Source organism: Protopterus annectens, chromosome 5.part0 (assembly GCF_019279795.1).
Source record: "Protopterus annectens isolate FY-2018-M chromosome 5.part0, PAN1.0, whole genome shotgun sequence".
Classification (NCBI taxonomy): domain Eukaryota; kingdom Metazoa; phylum Chordata; order Ceratodontiformes; family Protopteridae; genus Protopterus; species Protopterus annectens.
Window position 1 is genome coordinate 136,237,860 of NC_056735.1, and position 23,641 is coordinate 136,261,500.

The 23,641-nt window shown below is 38.7% G+C and overlaps 1 protein-coding gene across 2 annotated transcripts in view; it reads right to left on the reverse strand.

The window, feature by feature from the left end:
• Positions 1-23,641, reverse strand: part of TMEM131 (transmembrane protein 131) — a 3,850,119-nt gene that overhangs the window by 559,989 nt on the left and 3,266,489 nt on the right. For both annotated transcript variants that reach the window (XM_044072169.1, XM_044072168.1), the window contains exons 29-30: positions 22,505-22,690; positions 13,394-13,552 (exon numbers count right to left, since the gene is read on the reverse strand). In XM_044072169.1, the coding sequence (XP_043928104.1) occupies positions 13,394-13,552; positions 22,505-22,690 (345 nt within the window). The remainder of the gene's footprint in view (positions 1-13,393; positions 13,553-22,504; positions 22,691-23,641) is intronic.

The following is a 23,641-nucleotide window of genomic DNA, read 5'->3' on the forward strand; positions in this document are numbered from 1 at the left end:
TTCATTCATTTTTTCCTCAGGTAGATTGCAAATGGGGGAGGTATTATAGGAAAGTACAGTTGTGTACACTTACCATAAATGTAGATGTTCGAGTGTATTCACTGTTGCAGTCATTACATTTGGGTAATCTGCTGGCAGGTTGCCCTCAGTCGGCCTGATTAACAAAGCCTTGGGTTCTGTGTCAGTTGCTGTCCCTTCTTCCATGACGTCAGGGTTATAAAACATGCAGCCGATGCCATTACATCAGTTTTTCTTGCCCCAGATGTCAGATGCCCCTCAAATGGGGAGCAATATATATATATATATATATATATATATATATATATATATATGTGTGTGTGTGTGTGGTTTACTACTGTAATAGCGAACATCACTCGGTCGACTGTTGTATTGTCGAACGCATAAGGTCGGAAACGCAAATGTCGAAGACATTATAATCGGTCGAGGAACGGTTTTAACATGGGTCGAGGTAGGTGTACAGTATTATTCCCACTACAACCATCTTCCCTACCTCGACCCATGTTAAAATCGTTCCTCGATTGATTATAATGTCTTCGACATTTGCGTTTCCAACCTTATGCATTCGACAATACAACAGTCGACCGAGTGATGTTCGCAATTACAATAGTAAACCTATATGTGTGTGTGTGTGTGTGTGTGTGTGTGTATATGTGTGTGTATATAAGTATATAATTTAAAACACAAAAAATATACTTCCAAACAAAAGCAAATACACCCAAAAAGGCTTTTAAGCATAGTAAAAGAAAGGAGAGGTATAGTAAGAGAAAAACAGGGGGCTGGAGGGTGGATAACCAGGACTGCAACAGTGAATACACTAGAACATCTACATTTATGGTAAGTGTACGCAACTGTACTATGTTCTTCGTGTTTCACTGTTGCAGTCATTACATTTGGGTAGAATCCCAAAGCTATGGTTGGGAGGATGGATTTATACAGCATTAGGAGCAGCTATAAGGCTCTGCAGGACAGCAGTGGCAAAGTCAGCTCTGGATTTAGAGAAGAGAGGTAAATGGTAATGTTTGGTTGAACGTATGAACTGAGGTCCAGGTAGCAGCTACTAGAATGTCTCTGGTAGGAACCCCTCTGAGAAGGGCTGCAGAAGTAGATGCAGCCCTGGTGGAATGAGACCGGATCCCCATGGGGATAGGCTTACCATGATGCATATAGTAGAAATGAATGCAATGGCTTATCCATTTGGAAATAGTCTGCTTTGAAATAGTCTTTCCCTCTGCCCCTGCAGCAAATGCCACCAATAGTTTTTCAGATTTTCTTTGAGATTTCGTCCTGTTTATGTAGAATCTAAGTTGTCTGTGTACATCCAATGAATGCAGAATCCGCTCACCCTTGTTCTGTGGATTGGGGAAGAAAGTTGGCAGATGAATCGTCTGATTAAGAGTCACACTGGATACCACCTTAGGCATGAAAGATGGATTGGTCCTGAGAGCCACCCTGTCCAGATGAAAATAATGAAAGGCTCCACTGCCATAAGAGCCTGTAATTCTGAAATCCTTCTAGCTGAAGTGACTGCTAAAAGGAAAGCTGTTTTCCAGGAGAGAAATTTTAGGTCTGTAGTAGCAGCTGGCTCAAAAGGAGGGAGAGTGAGTTTTTCCAAAACAAAACTAAGGTCCCATGCAGGAGTTGGTGCTTTCATAGGAGGTCTTAAATTCTTGGCCCCTCTGAGATGCTGCTTTAGCAGATGATGAGAGAAGAGGGGAGGTTTTGTGTTGTAATGAGCTGAAATGGCAGAGGCATGGATTTTTATGGAAGAAAAAGATAGGCCCATGTGAAGCGTCTCAGTTAAGTATTGCAGAATCTGAGGAATATTGGGCATTGCTGTGCTTATTCCTTGTGATTTGTTCCAGGCACAGAATCTTTTCCATTTGCCAGCATAAGATTTTCTAGTGCTAGGCCTTCTAGCTTCCAAAATGACATCCATCACTGGTTTGCTGAGTGATGCCAAGAGTGAAATTAGTTGAAAAGCCACACTGCAAGATTCAGAGTTTGGAGCTGAGTGTGCAGAATTTGGTAGTTCTGCTGAGACAGTAGGTAAGATGTCTGAGGCAGGTGCCATGGTCGAAGGTGTGACACACTGCACAGGAGTGGGTACCAGTGTTGGCGAGGCCAGTCTAGAGCAATCAGAATCATTTTTGGTTTGTCCTGTTTGACTTTTAGAACTTTGGAGAGCAGAGGCAGAGGGGGAAAAGCATAGACTGATAGGTTTTTCCAGTTGAATGACAGTTCTGGGGTGAGGCAAAAAGATCCATGTCTGGGTTCCCCCATTTATGCGTCAACATGTTGAAAACTCGTGGTTCCAATTTCCATTTGTGTGGGTCCATAAGATTTCTGCTTAGTTCGTCTGCCAGAGTATTTAGCTTTCCTGGTAGGAATTGAGCTTGTAGTTGTATCTGATAGGTCATGGCCATGTTCCACAATGCCATGGCTAGTCTGCAAAGGGGGTAGGAATGTGTACCCCCCTGCTTGTTTATGTACCACATAACTGTGGTGTTGTCTGTCTTTATCATTAGTTGTCCTGGATGAAGGTAGTCCTTGAAGGCTGTCAGAGCATTCTGTACAGCTAGCATCGCTTTCAGATTGATATGTAGGTGAATTTGATTTGGGCTCTATTTGCCCTGAATGCACTTCCCTGCCAGATGAGCCCCCCCCCCCAAGCATAGTCTGATGCATCTGTTTTTAGGGTTCGGTAGTCAGGGGGGTGAAGTGAATGGCAGTCCCTTGTTTTGGTGGCATGCCTCTGCCCACCATAGGAACTCTAATTGCAGGCAAGGTATAATAGGAATGCTGTGGCAATGTTGACTCCATAAACTTTTTAAGTACCACTGAAGTTTCCTCATATGCAGTCTTGCATGTGGAATTAGAAGAATGCAGGAGGCCATGAACCACAAGGCCTGCAGAATTTGTCTTGCAGATAGCTGGGTTTCTGTGGCCACCTGTTTGAAGTAAGTCATCAATTGAATTTGCTTTTCTGGCGTAAGGTAAGTCATCTGGGCAGTTGTATTCAAGCTTGCACCCAGGACTGTAATTTTTTGAGAGGGTACCAGTTGTCATTTCTTTTCGTTTATGGTGTACCCTAGACAAGTTAGACCCCTTTTTACAAATGCCAGATGCTTTAGAAGAATGTCCTTGTTTTCTGCCTGAATTAGACAATCGTCCAGGTATGGATATATTTGAATATTTCTTTGCCTGCAAAATGCAATTATTGGTGCCAGGCACTTTGTGAAGACCCTGAGCACAGTATATAAGCCAAAGGGCAGTGCAGAGAACTGGTAATGCAAGTAGCCTGCTTTGAAGTGGAGGTATCTTCTGCAAGATTCCCTGACTGGGATATGCAGGTAAGCCTCTTTTAAGTCTAGGGTTACCAACCAGGCATCTTTGCCTAGCATAGGTAGTAAATGTTGAAGAGTCAGCATCTTGAATTTTGGAATGTCCAGAAATGTGTTTAGAGTGGAAAAGTCCAGAATTGGACGCCATGATTTGTCTTTTCTGGGTATCAGGAAAATTCTGGAATAGAAACCTTGTCCCTTTTCCTCTGCTGGTACTGGTTGAATAGCTCCCATGTTCATGAGGGACAGAACTTGTTTCTGGGCCACTGCCCAATGATTTGGGGCAGACCTGGCCATCTGTTTGGGATTGGCAATGTGTGGAAGTGAAATCTGTATCCCTGGGATACTATATTTAAAACTCATTTGTCCTGGGTAATAAGTTGCCAGTTTCGTGCATGAAGTGCTAGTTTTCCCCCCAAAGGGGTGGCTAAGAGGCAAGTGCTTGGTGATTATAGAGGGAAGTCATTGAGACTATTTACCATAGGGAGGTGCCTTGTTGCTTCCAGATTTTGAGGTGGAGGCACCCCATTGTTTTGTTCTAAAAGATCCTTGTGACTGAAACCTGGAGCCTTTGGAATGTCTTGATTTGACTTAAGTGGCTCTCGAGAGGACTGGAAAGGACCAGTTCTTAGAAGGCCAGTGCCTACTAAATCTTGGAGGTTGCACTTGTAAGAAATCTTTCACAGTTAGCATAGATTTAGCTTTATCTTCCGTCTTTTTAACACTTCTTCATCCTTATTACCAAAGAGATGGTCCTGTTGTAAAGGGGTATCCAACAATTTTGCTTTAATATGGTCAGGCAGAGTTTGCTCTTTGAGCCAAGCATGCCTTCTTAGCACAGATCCAGTTACAGCAGCTCTGCAAGAGGCCTCCAAGGAATCAAAATCACATTGCAAAGTATGTTTTCCAATTTGTTCAGCTGAATGCAATAAATCCTGCAATTCTTTATTTTACACACAGTCTGAGATTAACATCATTGTCTGTTTAAGTAGTCCCATGATATGCTGTTGATATTTAAGCATATGAAATTGACAATTTAAAGCCCTGATTGCCAAGGTTGCAGACGTGTAAACCTTCTTTACCCCATCTATCCAGCGCCCTGGAATCTCTATCAGAAGGGATAGGATTTTTGGCAGTAGAGGCCTTAATGCCCTTGAGACCCTGAGAAATGGTTTCAGGATCAGCAACAGGGTTTTTGAAAAGGAATTTGTGGGAATCAGGAACCCTGTAGTATCTGTCTGGCTTACAAGGAGCTGGAGGCAGAGAATCGGGAGTTATACTAGATTCTGAAAAAACATCATCAACAATGTCTGGAACAGGAGGTACAGCCAAAGGCCTATGCTGAGGAAGTAGAAGAAAATCCCTAAGTCCCTTTTTAGATTCAGAGAAATCCTGACTTTCCCAGTGGAAATGTTCCCTTAAGGCATGTAAAGTTTCCCCAAAAGAAAAATCCTCATGGGGAGAGGCAGAAGGAATGGAATCCTCTGCATCAGAGTCCTCATAACTAGGAACAGACAAATCCTGTTCATTAGAAGAGTCAGAAGAAATAGAATCCTGTTCAGAAGATTCATAATCAATGTATTACCTAGGCCTCTTAGAAGGAGGGGGTTGGCTACCCCTGATCATCATTATCAGAGTAATTAGATCTTCAGCCATTTTGATAATTTGTTTTTTAGATATAGGGGTCTGCACATGTGGCCCAGGCGTTGGTTTTTTAGACATAGATTTATTTTGGCCTTAGTTTAGAAGATGGCGTCGGTCTAATATACAAATCTGTAGGCCTGAAAACACCCTAAGAAGCCGGTGCCTGCACAGCGGCTCCGGACCCATCAAAAGTAGAGACATCTGTGGGTTCCATAGTTGAAGCATCTCGCAGCATACCGGACTCTGAATGGGTCTCAGTAGAGGCCTGTGAATCAGAAGTAGCGGGTATCAGGGGCTGCGAAAGCGCCTGAGTACCGGCGACTGGCTTAGGAGAAACGTCATCGTTGATTTTGGACCTTGACGGTCTGTCTCTGTCTTTTTCTTTGCGCTTTTTAGGTATTCCGGTAGTCGGATTGCTAACCAACGACATTTCTGGATAGTTAAATCTTGAAGCAAAAATATACCGACGTTTAACTGTGCGTTGATTAAATTTAGCACAAAACTGAAAGCAAGGCACATTGTGGTCAGGGCCTAGGCAAGGAATACAGTACAAATGAAGATCCTTATGAGGTATTTGCTTCCCACAAGTAATGCAATTATTAACTTTTACTGACATTGGTAAGGAGCAAGCAAAAGTTTCCCCAATGGGGTACTTAGCTTTTAGTTGAAGACTTCGGTTCTGAAACTATGAAAATTTCAGGAGTCGGCCGACCGGCACTTGTGAACTGCTTCTGCTTCGGGCACCGTGCGGCAAGAAAGACTGATGTAATGGCGTCGGCTGCATATTTTATACCCCTGACGACCTGACGTCATGGAAGAAGGAACAGCAACTGACGCAGGACGCAAGACTTTGTTAATCAGGCCAACTGAGGGCAACCTGCCAGCAGATTACCCAAATGTAATGACTGCAACAGTGAAACATGAAGAACATCATGTTTTTGAGAATACAATGAGTTAGCAGATTTCAAAAAAATCCCTAGAGAGCACTTTGTCAGAAATGTCAGGGGAGCAAATGGCTGATAACTATTGGAATGACTCTTTTGAGCTGGGATACAGGACCTGAATTGCCAAACATAGCATTACACTTAACAAGACCTTAGTATTGTCTGGCAAAAAATCAATTAATAGAAGACGGAAATCAAAATTTAAACTAACTAACTGAAATACTGAACACTGTAAAGAAGATAAAATGTCTGGAGATGAAATCTTTAGAAAAGAGAAGGAAACTGCATGGAAATAAGTGAAATATATGGGAACTACACATGCAGAATAATGTTCAAGAAGAAGGGAAGTTGACATTTAAAGAAAGTCAGGAATTGAGCAATTTATGTAATATTGGAGTGAATGACAATTGCTAAAAAGAAAACATGTAATGTATAATATGAAAATACTGAAAGTTGTTAACATGTTTTCTTTTCTATTAATGCATGTGCACCTATGTGATTTTGTAAAAGAATTTAATAAAGATTATTATACCAAAAAATGACTGGCAGAACGACCAAGGCAGCATAAATCCAAACCAAAAATCCTTAAAACGTTTATTAAAGAGGTAAGCGCTTTCACATAAAAATGCTTCTTCAGACCTTTACACAGAATAAAAAATGGTCAAACATATACTATACAAAGGACAAATACACCAATCAGAATTCAGACTCAATTATCTGGATTAATTAATATAAATAAAAAAGGATATACATATATATATATATTATTAGAATACTTATAAAAATATGAAAAACTATACATTAAAAATATGTAATAAAAATATAATAAAAATACATATATATACATTTATTTAGGGACCCTCTGCTTTTTCAAAAAAGGTTTTATGGAAGCTCGTTCGTTAAGACCATGGCCCCTATCAGCTCTTAAAATTATCATCCAATTATTTTCTTTAAACTCAGTGTGATTACGTATATCACCAAAGCGTAGACTAGGAACAACAATATCAATTACTCTAAAGGTGAAGTGATGTACCTCACCATGTTCCATAACATGCTTAGACAAGGCATTACTAACCATGCCCTTTCTTATATTATATAAATGCTCCCTAATTCTATCACGCAGGGGGCGATTAGTTTTGCCTACGTAAAAAGATGAACAGATTACACATTGGGCAAGATAAACAACATTCATACTTTTGCAATTCGCATTCACATGAAAAGAAAAAGATCTTTTTGTGTCTGGATGAACAAATGACTCAGAGGTATTAATATAATCACAAAAGTTACAAAACCCACACGGTACCGTAGTACCAGTCTTAACAGATGCATCACATACTGCTTTCTGGCCACAGAGGATTCTCTTCAGATTCTTTTTATTCCTAAAGATAAATTTCGGACTAGGACCAACAATATCACCTAGTTCAGAATCAACTTGCAAAATGGACCAAAATTCCGCAAAAACATTACATAGTGTATTTTGATCTCTTGTGAAAAATAATGGAATCCTTACATAATCAGAGTATCCAGGAGCCTTAGAATTAACTAAGTCTGGAATAATTAACTTAGGTCCATAATAAGGGGCTGCTGATCCAGCTCTAAGAGAGTTCAAATCAGACCAATTAGACTGGATCTCTTCTTTATTATACCCTCTAGAAACAAGTCTATGCTGCAACTCACTGATATCAGTGCAAAAACCATCAAGAGTGGGGTTGAGTCTAGAGACCCTAATCCCTTGGCCACGTATTAAATTCTGAAATACGTGGTTCAGATGCATACTACCTCTAGATAGTAGTGTATTGCGTGAGCAACTTTTGCGATGAACCCCTGTATTAATCAAAGGCCCTGGGAGTTTTTCAACAAAAAGCTCCAAAAATATAACCTTTTCACTAGAGGAAACCATTGTAAAAGACAAACAATGACATAACTTATTAACCTGTGCAAAGAAAATTTCTAAGTCAACAGCATCACCTTTCCAAAGAAGGAATACGTCGTCAACAAAACGACGGTAAAACACAACATTAGTGATGAATAACTCCATCTTGAACAAGACTTCAAGCTCCCAGTGTGCCAAAAACATATTGGCGTAGCTATTGGCACATGAAGTGCCCATAGCTACGCCATGTTTTTGGATAAAAAACTCATCCTGAAAAATGAAAATGTTTTCCAAGATTATTTCCAAAAGAAAGCAAATCAATTCAATCTTCCTTGGTTCATACTCACTATGAGCCTTAAAATAATCATGTATATAGCCCTTGGTTCATACTCACTATGAGCCTTCAAATAATCATGTATATAGCTAAGTCCTAAGTCATTAGGTATCATCGTGAATAAGGATTGAATATCCATTGTTACAAAAATTATGTCATCTAACGTGTCAAACACTTGGATACATTCATATAGGTTCACAAGGAATTGTTTAGATCCTTGTAAAACTGTCCTATTAACTTCAAGGACTGGTCTCAGATGTCGCTCAATAAAAATTGAGAGGGGGCTCAGTAATCCAACCACCCCCAGAGACAATAGGTCACATAGGAGGATTGGTTGGGTGTTTATGAATTTTCGGAAGTCCATGAATCACTGGAATCAAGGGGTCAGACACAACAAAAAATTTTAAAGTCTCTTCAGAGACTAGGCCAATCTCAAAGATCTCCTGCACTGAATGCCTAATGCTATTTATAATATGGAAAACATCAGGTAAACCTATTTTCCCATAAAAACTACCTTCACTTAACATCTGCTTCATGCTGTTGTTATAATGTTCAGAGTCCATGATAACAACTGAGCCACCCTTATCCGCGGGTTGAATACTAATGCTTAAGTTTTCTTTAAGCTTCAGTAAAGCACGTCTCTCATCAGGCGTGAGATTACATCTCCTGCCATATCTGTATTTCCCTGATGAATTACTATAATAGTCATAAATGCTATCCTCAGTAAGCTTAAAATATGCTTCCACTAAAGGATGATTGGGTGGAACAAAAGTACTTAATGGCCTAAAAACCGGAGCATGCATAGATTCATTCTCACTATTGTCATTCAAACAGGCATTCCCATAGTGAAAGCGTAACATCAAATTCCTGCAAAAAACTTTTAAGTCCAAAATAGTATCAGTAAGCCTACTATTCTCTGAGGGAATAAAATTTAAACCCTTACAGAGTACATTCTGTTCTTCTTTACTCAAAGAAAATAAAGAGATATTCAGAATCAGTGAGTTGACATTTTCCCCCACATTTTCTTCAATGACTGATTCTGCTGCTGTTCGCCCGATAATTTCCTCTTCTGGCGACCTCGACTCATAGATCTGCTTCGTCTCCCAAACTGATCTGGGCGGACAGGCAGAGGAAAAAGGAGGTCACCACAAGGAATATCAGGACAAACATTATTACTAGTAGGGGAATCAAGCTTGCCATGATTCCTAATTTTAGGTCTGACAACTTTATCTAAAACAGACTTATTAGTGTTATTAACAATGACTTTTGGGAACAAATTAAACTCAGGTTGTTTATGCTGCTCATCGCAAAACTCTAAATGTATCTGAACCTCATCATTAGCAACCTGAGAAGTTTTAGACTTATTTAATAAAGAAGGTTGTACTGTATGAGTCTCCGAAGACTCTGAAATACCATCATCTATCAACTCAATACAGTCACGAGTAACTGTAGCTGAACCATTCTGTAAAACAGTCACTCCCTTAACAGAGTCGGTAGCATCTTTAGCAAAGTCAATCAGTTCCGTGGGGGCAGCTTTCTCAGATATGGAACTCGACAAAGCAGATTTAAAGGGTCGTACATTGGTCGCAGTTCCATACACAGCGCCAGTAACTTTATTAGCTGCAAGAATCCCCTCTCGTCTTGACCAAACAAAAACCTGACCCGTTTTAAAGTCATTCAAGTCTCTTAAAACTTTTACCTTCTTCTGTTGTATCAACTTTCTTTCGAAGACAGCCACACTATCCAATACACTTTCAAGCACAGGATTCAAAGACTCATAGGAGATTTGATTCCCCTACTAGTAATAACGTTTGTCCTGATATTCCTTGTGGTGACCTCCTTTAGGCCATTAAGTACTTTTGTTCCACCCAATCATCCTTTAGTGGAAGCATATTTTAAGCTTACTGAGGATAGCATTTATGACTATTATAGTAATTCATCAGGGAAATACAGTATGGCAGGAGATTTATTCTTACGCCTGATGAGAGACGTGCTTTATTGAAGCTTAAAGAAAACTTAAGCGTTAGTATTCGACCCGCGGATAAGGGTGGCTCAGTTGTTATCATGGACTCTGAACATTATAACAACAGCATGAAGCAGATGTTACGTGAAGGTAGTTTTTATGGGAAAATAGGTTTACCTGATGTTTTCCATATTATAAATAGCATTAGGCATTCAATGCAGGAGATCTTTGAGATTGGCCTAGTCTCTGAAGAGACTTTAAAATTTTTTGTTGTGTCTGACCCCTTGATTCCAGTGATTCAAGAACTTCCGAAAATTCATAAACACCCAACCAATCCTCCTATGCGAACTATTGTCTCTGGGGGTGGTTGGATTACTGAGCCCCTCTCAATTTTTATTGAGCGACATCTGAGACCAGTCCTTGAAGTTAATAGGACAGTTTTACAAGGATCTAAACAATTCCTTGTGGACCTACATGAATGTATCCAAGTGTTTGACACGTTAGATGACATAATTTTTGTAACAATGGATATTCAATCCTTATTCACGATGATACCTAATGACTTAGGACTTAGCTATATACATGATTATTTGAAGGCTCATAGTGAGTATGAACCAAGGAAGATTGAATTGATTTGCTTTCTTTTGGAAATAATCTTGGAAAACAATATTTTCATTTTTCAGGATGAGTTTTTTATCCAAAAACATGGCATAGCTATGGGCACTTCATGTGCCAATAGCTACGCCAATATGTTTTTGGCACACTGGGAGCTTGAAGTCTTGTTTAAGATGGAGTTATTCATCACTAATGTTGTGTTCTACCGTCATTTTGTAGACAACATATTCCTTCTTTGGAAAGGTGATGCTGTTGACTTAGAAATTTTCTTTGCACAGGTTAATAAGTTATGTCATTGTTTGTCTTTTACAATGGTTTCCTCTAGTGAAAAGGTTATATTTCTGGAGCTTTTTGTTGAAAAACTCCCAGGGCCTTTGATTAATACAGGGGTTCATCGCAAAAGTTGCTCACGCAATACACTACTATCTAGAGGTAGTATGCATTTGAACCACGTATTTTGGAATTTAATACGTGGCCAAGGGATTAGGGTCTCCAGACTCAATCCCACTCTTGATGGTTTTTGTACTGATATCAGTGAGTTGCAACATAGACTTGTTTCCAGAGGGTATACTAAAGAAGAGATCCAGTCTAATTGGTCTGATTTGAACTCTCTCAGAGTTGGATCAGCAGCCCCTTATTATGGACCTAAGTTAATTATTCCAGACTTAGTTAATCCTAAGGCTCCTGGATACTCTGATTATGTAAGGATTCCATTATTTTTCACGAGAGATCAAAATACACTATGTAATGTTTTTGCGGAATTTTGGTCCATTTTACAAGTTGATTCTGAACTAGGTAATATTGTTGGTCCTAGTCCGAAATTTATCTTTAGGAATAAAAAGAATCTGAAGAGAATCCTCTGTGGCCAGAAAGCAGTATGTGACATATCTGTTAAGACTGGTACTACGGTACCGTGTGGGTGTTGTAACTTTTGTGATTATATTAATACCTCTGAGTCATTTGTTCATCCAGACACAAAAAAGATCTTTTTCTTTTCATGTGAATGTGAATTGCAAAAGTATGAATGTTGTTTATCTTGCTCAATGTGTAATCTGTTCATCTTTCTACGTAGGCAAAACTAATCGCCCCCTGCGTGATAGAATTAGGGAGCATTTATACAATATAAGAAAGGGCATGGTTAGTAATGCCTTGTCTAAGCATGTTATGGAACATGGTGAGGTACATCACTTCACCTTTAGAGTAATTGATATTGTTGTTCCTAGTCTACGCTTTGGTGATATACGTAATCACACTGAGTTTAAAGAAAATAATTGGATGATAATTTTAAGAGCTGATAGGGGCCATGGTCTTAATGAACGAGCTTCCATAAAACCTTTTTTGAAAAAGCGGAGGGTCCCTAAATAAATGTATATATATGTATTTTTATTATATTTTTATTATATATTTTTAATGTACAGTTTTTCATATTTTTATAAGTATTCTAATAATATATATTTGTATATCCTTTTTTATTTATATTAATTAATCCAGATAATTGAGTCTGAATTCTGACTGGTGTATTTGTCCTTTGTATAGTATATATTTGACCATTTTTACTCTGTGTAAAGGTCTGAAGAAGCATTTTTATGTGAAAGCGCTTACCTCTTTAATAAACGTTTTAAGGATTTTTGGTTTGGATTTATGCTACCTTGGTCGTTCTGCCAGTCATTTTTTGGTATAATAATCTTTATTTACTCTGAACGAACGTTTACTCTGTGGATTTTTGTTATTTGTTTGCTTGTTTGTTACTAATTTAATAAAGATGTTTTAAAAAGGTATCTTATCACATAAAAATAATGCACAAGTCATACAGGGTTCTTCTTATAATCACTGATTTGACGAATGTACACAAAATGCAGTATAGCATATTAAGTATTTGAATTGCATAATACACCTGTGCTTACAGGACCATAATAACTGTAGGCCTCTCTGAACCGTGAATAAGTACAGCAAGCATAAGCAAACAAATTATTCCTTGGGAAAACACAGAATGTGTGAATAAGAACAAATTAAATGACTTAATACAAAAACTATCTAAAAATTTTGCAATGTGTGCTATACTAATTAATACAGTTAAGCTTGTAATACTATGAATTTGTAAAAAATGGCTACCATGCAGCTGTCAATAAAATAAATACACAACTATAACACTTAAAAATTATGTGAGATAATCATTTTCATGTTAGGGTTCACATTTATGGAACAGGTTATCTGCAGAAACAGGAACTACCCTATCATACAAGCAAATAAACTGCTCAACTTAATCAATGAAATGTAAGGCATACTCAATGTATGTAAATTGCCAAATAATCTAAAAATAAAACTCAATATTTGATTAAAATACTAAAATACTGTTCATTTTCTTCTGCATGTTAATCAACACAATAATATACTCATTTGTACACAGTGTGAGTATATAAAAAGACCATCTCATAATTCAGCACTGCAATTTCAATCGTTTCCTAGTTCAAGACTTGCTAACAAAAACCTTAACACAACCTTACTTAACTGAATACAAAATGGTTAATATGAAAATTAGTTATTCAATATACAATAAAAAATGTTGTGAGCTCTTCAATATCCTTTACTCTTCCTAACTTTGCAAGAATTGATGCACTGCCAAATTACTCAATTATATTGCAAAAAAAGTATACTTACTTTCCATCAGATGAAATACCAACGATTCTCCTGAGATCAAATGGCCTTCCCAAATCAAAGGGAGGGTTGGACGCCTCTAATGACAGACGTCTTCTAAATGGCTCCCAGATTCCTTGAGCTTCCAAATAAGCTGTTCCAATTACTAACAGAAAAAGAAAACTAACAAAGAGGGGAATAAACAAGCAAATGTTTTAGCACTCACGATAAAAGCTTTCTGCAGTCAGAATAATTTTGTATTCTACATTACAAAATCAAAGCAGTTTAATAACAGATTCTGATCATAAATCAGATATTTACTTAAAAAAGAACAAGACTTATTGACATATTAATTTAATTTAATTTAAACTTACTAAAAAGACAGGCTTACAGAGAGCAAATTATGCATTTTAAAATGAAAAGAAAACACAAGAAAGTTAACTGGCTTTCTTATCATTATGAAATATTCAAATGGAGTGGATGGCATTTCAAATCAAGGCTTGCAGAAAAGTACGATAGCTGCTTTATTCTGTAAACATGTATAACAATGGCTCCCTTTCTCTTGGATTCTGTCCCGAGACTGTCAATTTAAAAATTCATACAACCTAAACAGGGTAATAAAATGCTGAATTCTTCCTTGCTGTGGTCATGAACAGTTACTGTCAAGTAACCTTCAGTCAAGTTAGCAGTTGTCAAATACTTAGTCCTACCCAGCTGCTCTAAAACTTTGTGTTGGCTATGGGGTATGGATTTGCATCAGTCCTACCCAGCTGCTCTAAAACTTTGTGTTGGCTATGGGGTATGGATTTGCATCTTATGAGACTAATTTCCCCACAGGACTATTCCAAACATTTATGAAAATAGTCTCCCAGTGATGTAAAAATAAAATTTCTGTTTGCACATCCTGAAGTGTTTATTCCTAACTGAAGGCAAATGAGGTAAATTCTTAATGTCATTTATTTATTACTCTTTTTGGATCTGAATTTGGGTATTGCTGCAAGGCAGCAGTGGAATAGGGCCCATCATAGACTTTCTGTGAATTCCACACTGTTTTGTATGGAATAGTCAGAGACTCAGATGTGTAGCTATTCAGTTTGTGCAAACATACTAGCCCTTGGTAGGGGAATTGCTTTGTAAGGGAAAAAGGGTTTGGGGTTTTTCTCCTTTAGACAATTTTAGCAAAACACAGAATGTGTAAATAACTGAGCTGTTTGTAAGGCATACATAGTAACAGTGGAAGGAACCCACAGGAAATTTGTTGCTAGTGGGAGGACCCCACAGCAAATGAGAACAGGTTATTAAATGTATGTGCACATACAACAAAGGACACATTAACACAAGGTGGCACTTGTGTCAAGTGCGGTATCCTCAGGACTGAAAGTTAAGAGCTATGAGAGATGTTTTGTGCTGTTAATGTATGAATGAATGAGAAAAAAGTTAAACACAGTTAAAACAAGTTCACGAGCCTGCAGCATGTTGGAACGTAGAATATGCAGTGCTAAAACCAATTCATGAGCCCATAACATGCTGGGACATAGGTGTGATTGTGTGGAAGTACCAGCAGAAGGTCCAAAAGAGTGGTTAGTTCTGGACACAGTACCTATCCGCCCCATTATCCTGATCACAATGCTGGAGCTGCAACTTTTTACCTTGCAATGGGACGAAAGCAAGGGGGTGCTTTGAGAAAAGGCTGATCGAAACCTCTCCTCTGTCACTGCATGAAGGCAGACTTTCTACTCCTCCCTCCCTGTATGATTTGCGGATTGCTATAGTTATTTTCTACCCTCTGAACTGCCGGGATGCAGAATCTGTAAGGTAAGCCTTAACAATTTTTTTTTAACATAAAAAAAAATGTGAACAAAGATAAGTAAGCAAGATCAAATCCCTGAAAAGGGAACACCTAAATATTTTATGTACTATAATTATTGAAAGGAAAGTTGTAAGTATTTGCATGACTGGTTTCAGTTTACTAGGAATTGTTCTGGTGGGGTATTTCCATTAAATGGAACTTATGATAGGACTAAATTGATGACACTGAAAGGTATTTTGGAAGAAAAGAAAAGCAAAGTAAGTGGGGAACAAATGGCAGTATTTTATTCTTAGTACACTAAAGCACTTAAAAGAGAAAAGAAGTCAGCATTAAGAGGGTTCCAGGATGCTAATAAAAAATGTTGCAACAGGTGAAAGAGGTTAAGAGGACAGTACAGATCAGTAAAAAGAGATCCATTTCTCCTGTCTTAGTAGCTCTGGAACTAATTGAGGAAGGCCAAAAAGCAGAAACTTCAGAAAAGGATGATAATCCTCCAGCAGCTACTGCACCCCCACCCCCATATGCACTGATGGGAGTACGTCCTGCACAAGATTTTGCTGTTTCTCAGACCCTTGCCTTTCGGTCAACTGTCCATTGGACACCCAGTCAGCGTAATACTGTTACATCTCAGACAAGTTCCCCTGGTTAATCTTCATCTTCTGAACAGGCATCTGCAGTCGAGGGGGGGGGGGTTCTTCTTCCTATCCTTCTCAAACAACTTCTACTTCTCCAACAGGGCCATTAGTATTTAATATTCCTATAGCTCATAACACAAGCTCACATGATAGGCCACAACCAGAGACTGTAGCCTCTGAGGGGATCTTTTGGTACCGCTCAGAGAAATTCTGGCGGCGAACAGTAGAGAGCTTGTTCATCATCCTTGGACCCCTGCTGATTTACATACTATGTCTAAAAGTTTTCCAAATATAAGGGAAGATCCATTAAAGTTTCAGGAGCAATTAAAAACTATAACAGAATGTTACAATCATACTTTGACAGATTTAAATCAGCTGCTTAGAGTAGTTACTTCAGATGAAATGAGGAAGCAGTTACTGGAAAAGGCTGCGATAACAGGTTTTACTCTCACATGGAATGCATTAATAGATAAACAGAGAGCATCGTTAAACAAAATTACAGGTGTGCGTCAAATTAGGACTGACTGGTTTAAAACACAGGCATGTATATAAAATAAAGGGGAAGACCCTGCAGACTACTTGAGTCACCCTAAAACAGTATCCCAAAAGAGCAAACTAAGCCAGCTATTGAAGCAGTTTTTGTGCAGGGTCTGCAAGTCCCTGTACAAAATCAAATAAAGCAAATGCTCATAGACTAGAAGGAAAAGAACTCAAGAGTCTTTATTAAATGCTGCAAATCGCTGTACGGAGTATCAGGAAAAACGGAAAAAAGATACAGAGGATAAGCTTAACTTTACAAATCAGGCAGCTGAAAAACCTGAGGGATTGAGGCAGAAGCAGGGGAAGGGGTAGAGGAATTGCTAGAGGATTTAAAAGTGCTGGCCGAGGGAAACAAAGTGCAGCTAGTTGGCAACAACGAGCTGGCAATGCCTCTTTTGAGTCATCTAACATATCTTGCTTCAATTGTGGAAAAGCAGAACATTGGAGAGGAGAATGCCCACACAGGTGAATGCAGGGAGTCCAAGATACTTGGACTGAATAGCAACCAAATTATAATAATGCAGCTTTTCATCCACCACCTCCTCACACTGAAAGGAGTCAGTAAGCACCATACTGACTAGGTCAGGGAAATAAAACAAAAACAAATCTTAATCCTCTACTGCCCAATACATCAAAATGGACCTTACGTTAAGGTGGAAGCAAATTCAATGAAAATTTCATTTCTGGTGGACAATGGAGCCACTAAGTCAGTGTTAAAAATTAATTTGGACAAATACCAGTATAAAGGCATAAAGTAAAAGCAGTTAGAGTAACAAATGCAGCCGTTACGTATCCTGTCTCAGAACCTATCCTCATTTCTTTAAGTCTGATCAAAAAAAGGCGTTCTTTCCTTTTGAGTACTACTGCACCAGTAAATCTGCTTGGGAAAGATCTGCTACTATTTACTGTACACCAGAACGGGTGTACCTGGATGTTCTGACAGAATCAGAGGGTGAAATATTAGCAGTTGTAGCAAAACCTGAGGAGTAGCCTGTTGGAAGCATACAGGCAGATGAAAAGTTACTACAGCAGGTACCTGCCAACTTGTGGCCTAAACACGCAAATGAAGTAGGTATACTGAAATCAGCAGAACCAGTAAAAATAAAACTAAACCCATCAAAACCTCTCAAAAGCGTTCCACAATATCCACTAAAGCCAGAAGCAGGGCAGGGAACCAAACCTGTAATTCAGTCTCTGATACAGCAAGGAATAATAATACCAGTTAAAAGCCCCTGTAATACTCCTACTTTCCCTGTGAAAAAAACAGGAAAAGATACTTATAGATTTGTACAAGATGTAAGGGCTGTAAATAATGCAGTACTGCCTACTTTTCCTGTTGTTCCAAATCCAGTAAAAATATTGAGTTGCATGCCACCTACAACTAGTTACTTTTCCGTAACAGATTTATGTTCAGCATTCTTTTCTACATCTATTCACCCTGAGATTCAGTTTGCTTTTACTTATTAGGGAATGCAATACACCTGGACACGGTTACAAGGATATACAGAATCTCCTTCATTATTTTCTCAAATTCTGAAAATGAATTTGAAAAATGTATGTGACATTTCCATGTGGGTCTGTGTTAGTACAATACGTAGATGATTTACTAATAGCACCCTGCATCTTCTGACTATCCTTGCAGAAAAGGGACACAAGGTGTCAAAAGAAAAACTACAACTGTGGTCACCTCAGGTACATTATTTTGGACATTTAGTATCTCAGGGTAGCAGGCAGGTGTTACCATCTTGTATTGCTGCAATATCTAAGGCCCCACATCCAACTACTCAGCGACAGCTTAGATCTTTCCTAGGTATGACAAGATAATGCAAACAGTGGATTCCTAACTATGTAGAAATTGCTTAACCTCTGACAAATCTTTTAAAGCAGAATACACTGGAGCGTCTCCCTTGGGATAGTGAAGAGGAAAATTAATTTCAGAATTTAAAGCAAACTTTAGCTACTACTACAACTTTAGGGCTACAAGACTACGATAAACATTTTATGTTATTCTGTCAAGAAATAAATGGATTTGCACAGGAAGTGCTTGCACAAAAACATAGGGATAGCTATTATCCATTAGCTTATTACAGCACAGCACTTGATCCTGTTGCAAAAGGATTTCCACCCTGTTTAAGGTCAGTTGCCGCTGCTGCCATTTTAGTTAATCTTGCACAATCGCTGGTGCTCGAGCATTATCTTACAGTATTATAGTAGCTGTCCCATACTCTATCATCTGTTTTGCTTAAAATGAAAACTCAACCACTCAAGAATGCACGTCTAACTAAATATGAACTTACGCTTTTCTGATCCATGTCACGTTCTAAATCCTGTTGCCTACTGCTGAGGATGGTAAAGAACATGACTGTGTGTTGTGAAACTAACTATCTGATTTCTCCTAGGAAGGACTTAAAAGATCCATTCGTCTCACTGCAAGAAAACTTGTTGTGTGGGGACCCCACACAAATCACCGTAGCCAACAGAGGGAGATCGAGGTGCGACAGGCAAATCATCTGCCTAGTGAAGGAGTCAACTTCAGTAACAGCCCGTGATGAATCCAGCGACAACAGGTACCCTTCCTTTGTTTTTCCTGCTGTTTCCTCTTATAAACTGGTTGAAAAAAAAACCACCATCTTGTTGGTTCTTCGGCAATATGCTATAGACTTGAATGTAACAAATTGTTGGGTATATTCGCATATACCTCATCATTCTAAGGCAGGGATTCCAATGATTCCCATCCCTGCATCACAGGTGTCATTTGAAAAATATCTTAGTGACATCAGTCTAACTTGGCGTAATGTGACTGATTTCTCAAAGGTTGTGTCTCTTCAACTTGCAACCACACATCATGGAGACATGTTATGCCAAAAATGGGACTGTACAGTTAGGAACTACCAAATGTAATGACACTAGACATAGACTCTTTGCACTTAAAAGACTATGACTGGAGGCATGGCATGGGTATAATAAAGGACCTTTACTATATCTGCGGTGATCGTGCCTACCCCTGGTTGCCTACAAATTAGTCTGGATGTTGCTTTGTGGGCTACATCCTATTCAGCATTTTGAAAACCCTCCAGTAAGTAGACTGAGAAATAGGCGACAATCCACTGGGCAGAGCAAGTATTTTCAGTCTTTATTTCTGGATATGGAGTGCAAAGGACAATGCTCAAAATCACCATGCTTGCTCAAATTCTTCAGGAGGTAGTTAACGGAACTTCGCATCACATCAGAATGGCAAATCGAGAAATGACTAAAATGTGAACTGTGGTGTTACAAAATCAATTGGCACTTGATATAACGCTTGCTCTAAAAGGGTGGTCATGTGCCCTCATAGGGAGTTGTTCCTGTTCACATATTAATGACTATCATGATGAACAGGAAAAACTGGCAAATTTCATGGAGAAAAGGACCAAAGATTTGAACAGCACATCAAAACAATGGACACTTTTTGGATGGTTGGGAAGTGTTTTTGGTAACCTGGAAACTAGTATAGTCTAAGGTATTGTAATTGTACTTTTTATTATATTTTTGATCATTTTAATATTTTCTTTTTGAAGACAGTAATTACAAGATGCTTAACCTCACCTGCAAGTGAAATGCCAGATAATAAAAATTCTATCGTAGTAGAAGAATACTACAATGCTGAAGCTTATTTTATTAAGCTAAAAAAATAAAAATACAAGTACATGAATTGTATAACACTAATAGTGTCAAAGGGGGAAGACTGTTATGGGACAAGATCAGTCTTATTAAAATGCATATTAATTTCAGTTTCATTAATGATTCTATAATATAATTGTTAAAAACAAATAAAATTTGCATGCAAGACTATGGAAACATACAGTTTCATAAGCTAAAGTTACTGCTGTGTTTCAACTGCATTCTTTTAATGTGTTACAGGGAAAAGTAAGTGTTGAAGGAAGAGGCATGTTTACTAGTGTAAAAGGAATTTGTTAGCCTGATTCCTCCAAGCTAGGAGTGAGTTGTTGCTAGGGAAAGTTTGCTGATAAATAAAATGTCCAAGGTCAGAAAAAGAAGATCCTTAGAGCAGGTGGGTCATGTAAAAAAGTCACTGATTTGCTACAATTACTGTAAACGTAAAAACCTTGCATGGTTAAATTGATGAGCAAATGTACAAAATATGCAGTTTCCCTTGTTCATTGACACTGGTTTACACATTTTTATAGTTCATAGAGTTCATAGATTAGTACTAGGCTAACTGTCCTTGTGGACCATTTTAAGCCGAGCCAGTTACCCCATGTGAAAATCAAACCCAGCACCTTTTATTTGTAAGGTAAATACTTTAACCATTACGCCAACCTCCCACATGAAAATAGTCTTCCAGCACTGTAAAAATAAAATTTCTGTTTGCACATCCTAAAGTGTTATTCCTGACTGAAGGCAAATAAGGTAAATTCTTAATGTTATTAGTCTAACACCACCCACATAGCTTGCTGAACTTGCTCAGTCACCTTGTAAGAAGCATGACTGATTGACTGTTGTAGCCCTGTGTCCAGATGGTGTTCTATCAGTTCTGTACATTTTGACTTAGCAGAGAACATATTCCCAGACTCTCACAATGCTGTTCTGAACTGTTTAATCTGCACAATGGACAACTGCTGAGACTGCACTACCTCATCTACTGATGCCATTAGTATGAATCCCCTTGTAGTGCTATCCCCTTTTGATTCATCATGTAACTCACTATATACACCCAGTGCTAGTGTCTCCATATCATGGTAGGGCTTTGTCACATTGTCATGACAGTCTGTGCTTTTACCTCCTGTGTGGTACCACCACCACATCTTGCTTTCCTCACAATAATGAAAGGCTCCTCCCTTGCTGCCTGCAGCTTATTCTGTCAAACAAGAATAAGCACCATTACTTTTGTCTGACTACTGCATGCTCTTGGGCTCTCCCTGTCTGCTCAAACCAGACCTATTGTTCTTGCTGTGCTTGTGCTAGCTGATCTTATGCCGACCCCACGAACTCTCTCGCTCTGTTTAGCTTTGAAACTCACTAAGTATCCACAACAGATTCCTTGGGGAAATGGCATCTTCACTCCCATTTATGAACTAAGTTACAAGTGTCCCCACACCCAGTGACCATAAAATAATTATTTTAATTTTAATTTTTATTTTCTTTTAGTGTTCGACTCCTAAGCACCCGCAAAATTATTAATCATGAGATGGGTAAGGACGATCACTAACCAAATGAGGTAAGTAAATTTGAGCACAAAAAGAGAAACTGGCTAGGCTTAAAATGGCCCAAAAGGTCAGCTAGCCCATAACCTTTGGACTCTTGGACATCTCTATGTATACAACCAGGAGAGGGCAGTTTTTGCCCTATGTACACAAACTTGTGTGCAAATGTTCTCAACATGGTGTTGACTGCAGAGTTTAACTTTTTTAACTGGGTATGTGGACTTCTCTAAGGACTGTTCAGCCACGACCAAGGCCAAGGTGGCAAATACAGCAAAAACATGACAATCGGGTATCTAATACACTGAAAATACAAGTGTAATACAAAAGGTAAGTATTTGCAAACACAAGTAGAAAAGGATTGAGAGCAGAAGAAAGGTTAAACCACAAAGTAATAATTAATAACAGCCATATGACAATAATATTTAAAATGGTAATGCTTTGCAGTACGCTGATGGGCTGTTAAACAGTCAAGAAAAATTATTAAGCCTCTCCACCATTGTCTATTTCTTTCTCATCCCCTCTCTTTTTTTTTAATGTGTCAAGTGTAAATGATTTAAATGTCTACCTCAACAACCAAGAGGAAAACATTGTGCTGTGATTAACATGTCTGAAACACAGTGCATTCAAGAATACTCTACTTTTGCCTCATTCCCCTCCTCCCAAAAATTATATTCTCGATATCTTGAATTTCTAGTATGAGGTTTGAATACACAACATTCCCATCTTCAGGCTTGACATTTATTCTTTTATGCTTCCTGTTTTATCTGTTGTAAGCTCACATGCATACTAAGGTTACAATGGAAAATGTAAATAACAACTAACATCTGCTTGAACTGCCAGTGTCTTGACACAGTTTGCCAACAGCGGCATACTCTGTCATCCCATTACAGTCTTTTTGATAATTAGCATTAATGCAATGTATAAATTCATATCACTGTGTACATACCTCATTATTCCTGAGATGATTATGTATAGTCCCAGCTCCCAGTTTGGTCTAGGCAGGGACTCTGCACAAGCTGCTAACATGTGGTAAGGAAGTGAAGCATTTAATACAAACACAAACTCCGAGCCCCCTGCAGTTACTAGTTTCAGTTCTCGAATAACTCTGGAGGCTGTGAAATCAGGTGTAAACCTGAAAGAAAGAGAAGAATAAAGCTCAGTTTTACATGCAGCTTTCTCCAATCAAAAGTAATGAACACTAGCATAACAATTCAGAAATACTAAGTTTCAGTACAGCAATGGAAACTGATCTTAATGTGTCTTTTAGATGTTTCATATTTCTCTCTCTACTGGGTTTCACTATGTTCACCAGCCACTTATCCACTGTACATCCAGAAGTAATACACTATTTGTTGAATGACTACACACATAACAAGGGTTATCCCCAGTGCTATATCACAAAATGCCCATTATTCAACTTGAATTTCGAATGTCTATCAGTGAAAAAGTACAGTTGTGTACCTACCATGAATGTAGATGTTCGAGTGTATTCACTGTTGCAGTCATTACAATTGGGTTATCCTGCTGGCAGGCTACCCGCAATCAGCCCGAGTTCCAAAGTCCAGGTCCGGCGTCGGTTGCTGTTGCCTCCTTCCTGACGTCAGTGCGCCAGGGGTATAAAAGATGCAGCCGACGCCATTTTCTTCAGTTTTTCTTGCCCCAGATGTCAGGTGCCCCTAAAAAGGTAGGCTAAATTATGCCAACAGACATGCATACACAAAAAAATTACTTTATCTTCATCTACAAGCAAATACACCACATAGGTTGTATAGAATAAGTCCCAGCAAGGAGAAGGGGGACGGTGGGAGGGTAACCTGGACTGCAACAGTGAATACACTCAAACATCTACATTTATGGTAGGTACACAACTGTGCTATGTTCATCGTGTTTCACTGTTGCAGTCATTGCAATTGGGTTGAATCCCAAAGCTAAGGTTGGGAGGCTGGCTAAATAGGATTAGGAGAGGCTATCAGGCCCTGCAGAAATGCAGTGGCAAAGCCTGCCCTGGATTTAGAGTACAGAGGTAAGTGATAGTGCTTTGTAAAAGTATGCACTGAACTCCAAGTTGCAGCCTCTAAGATGT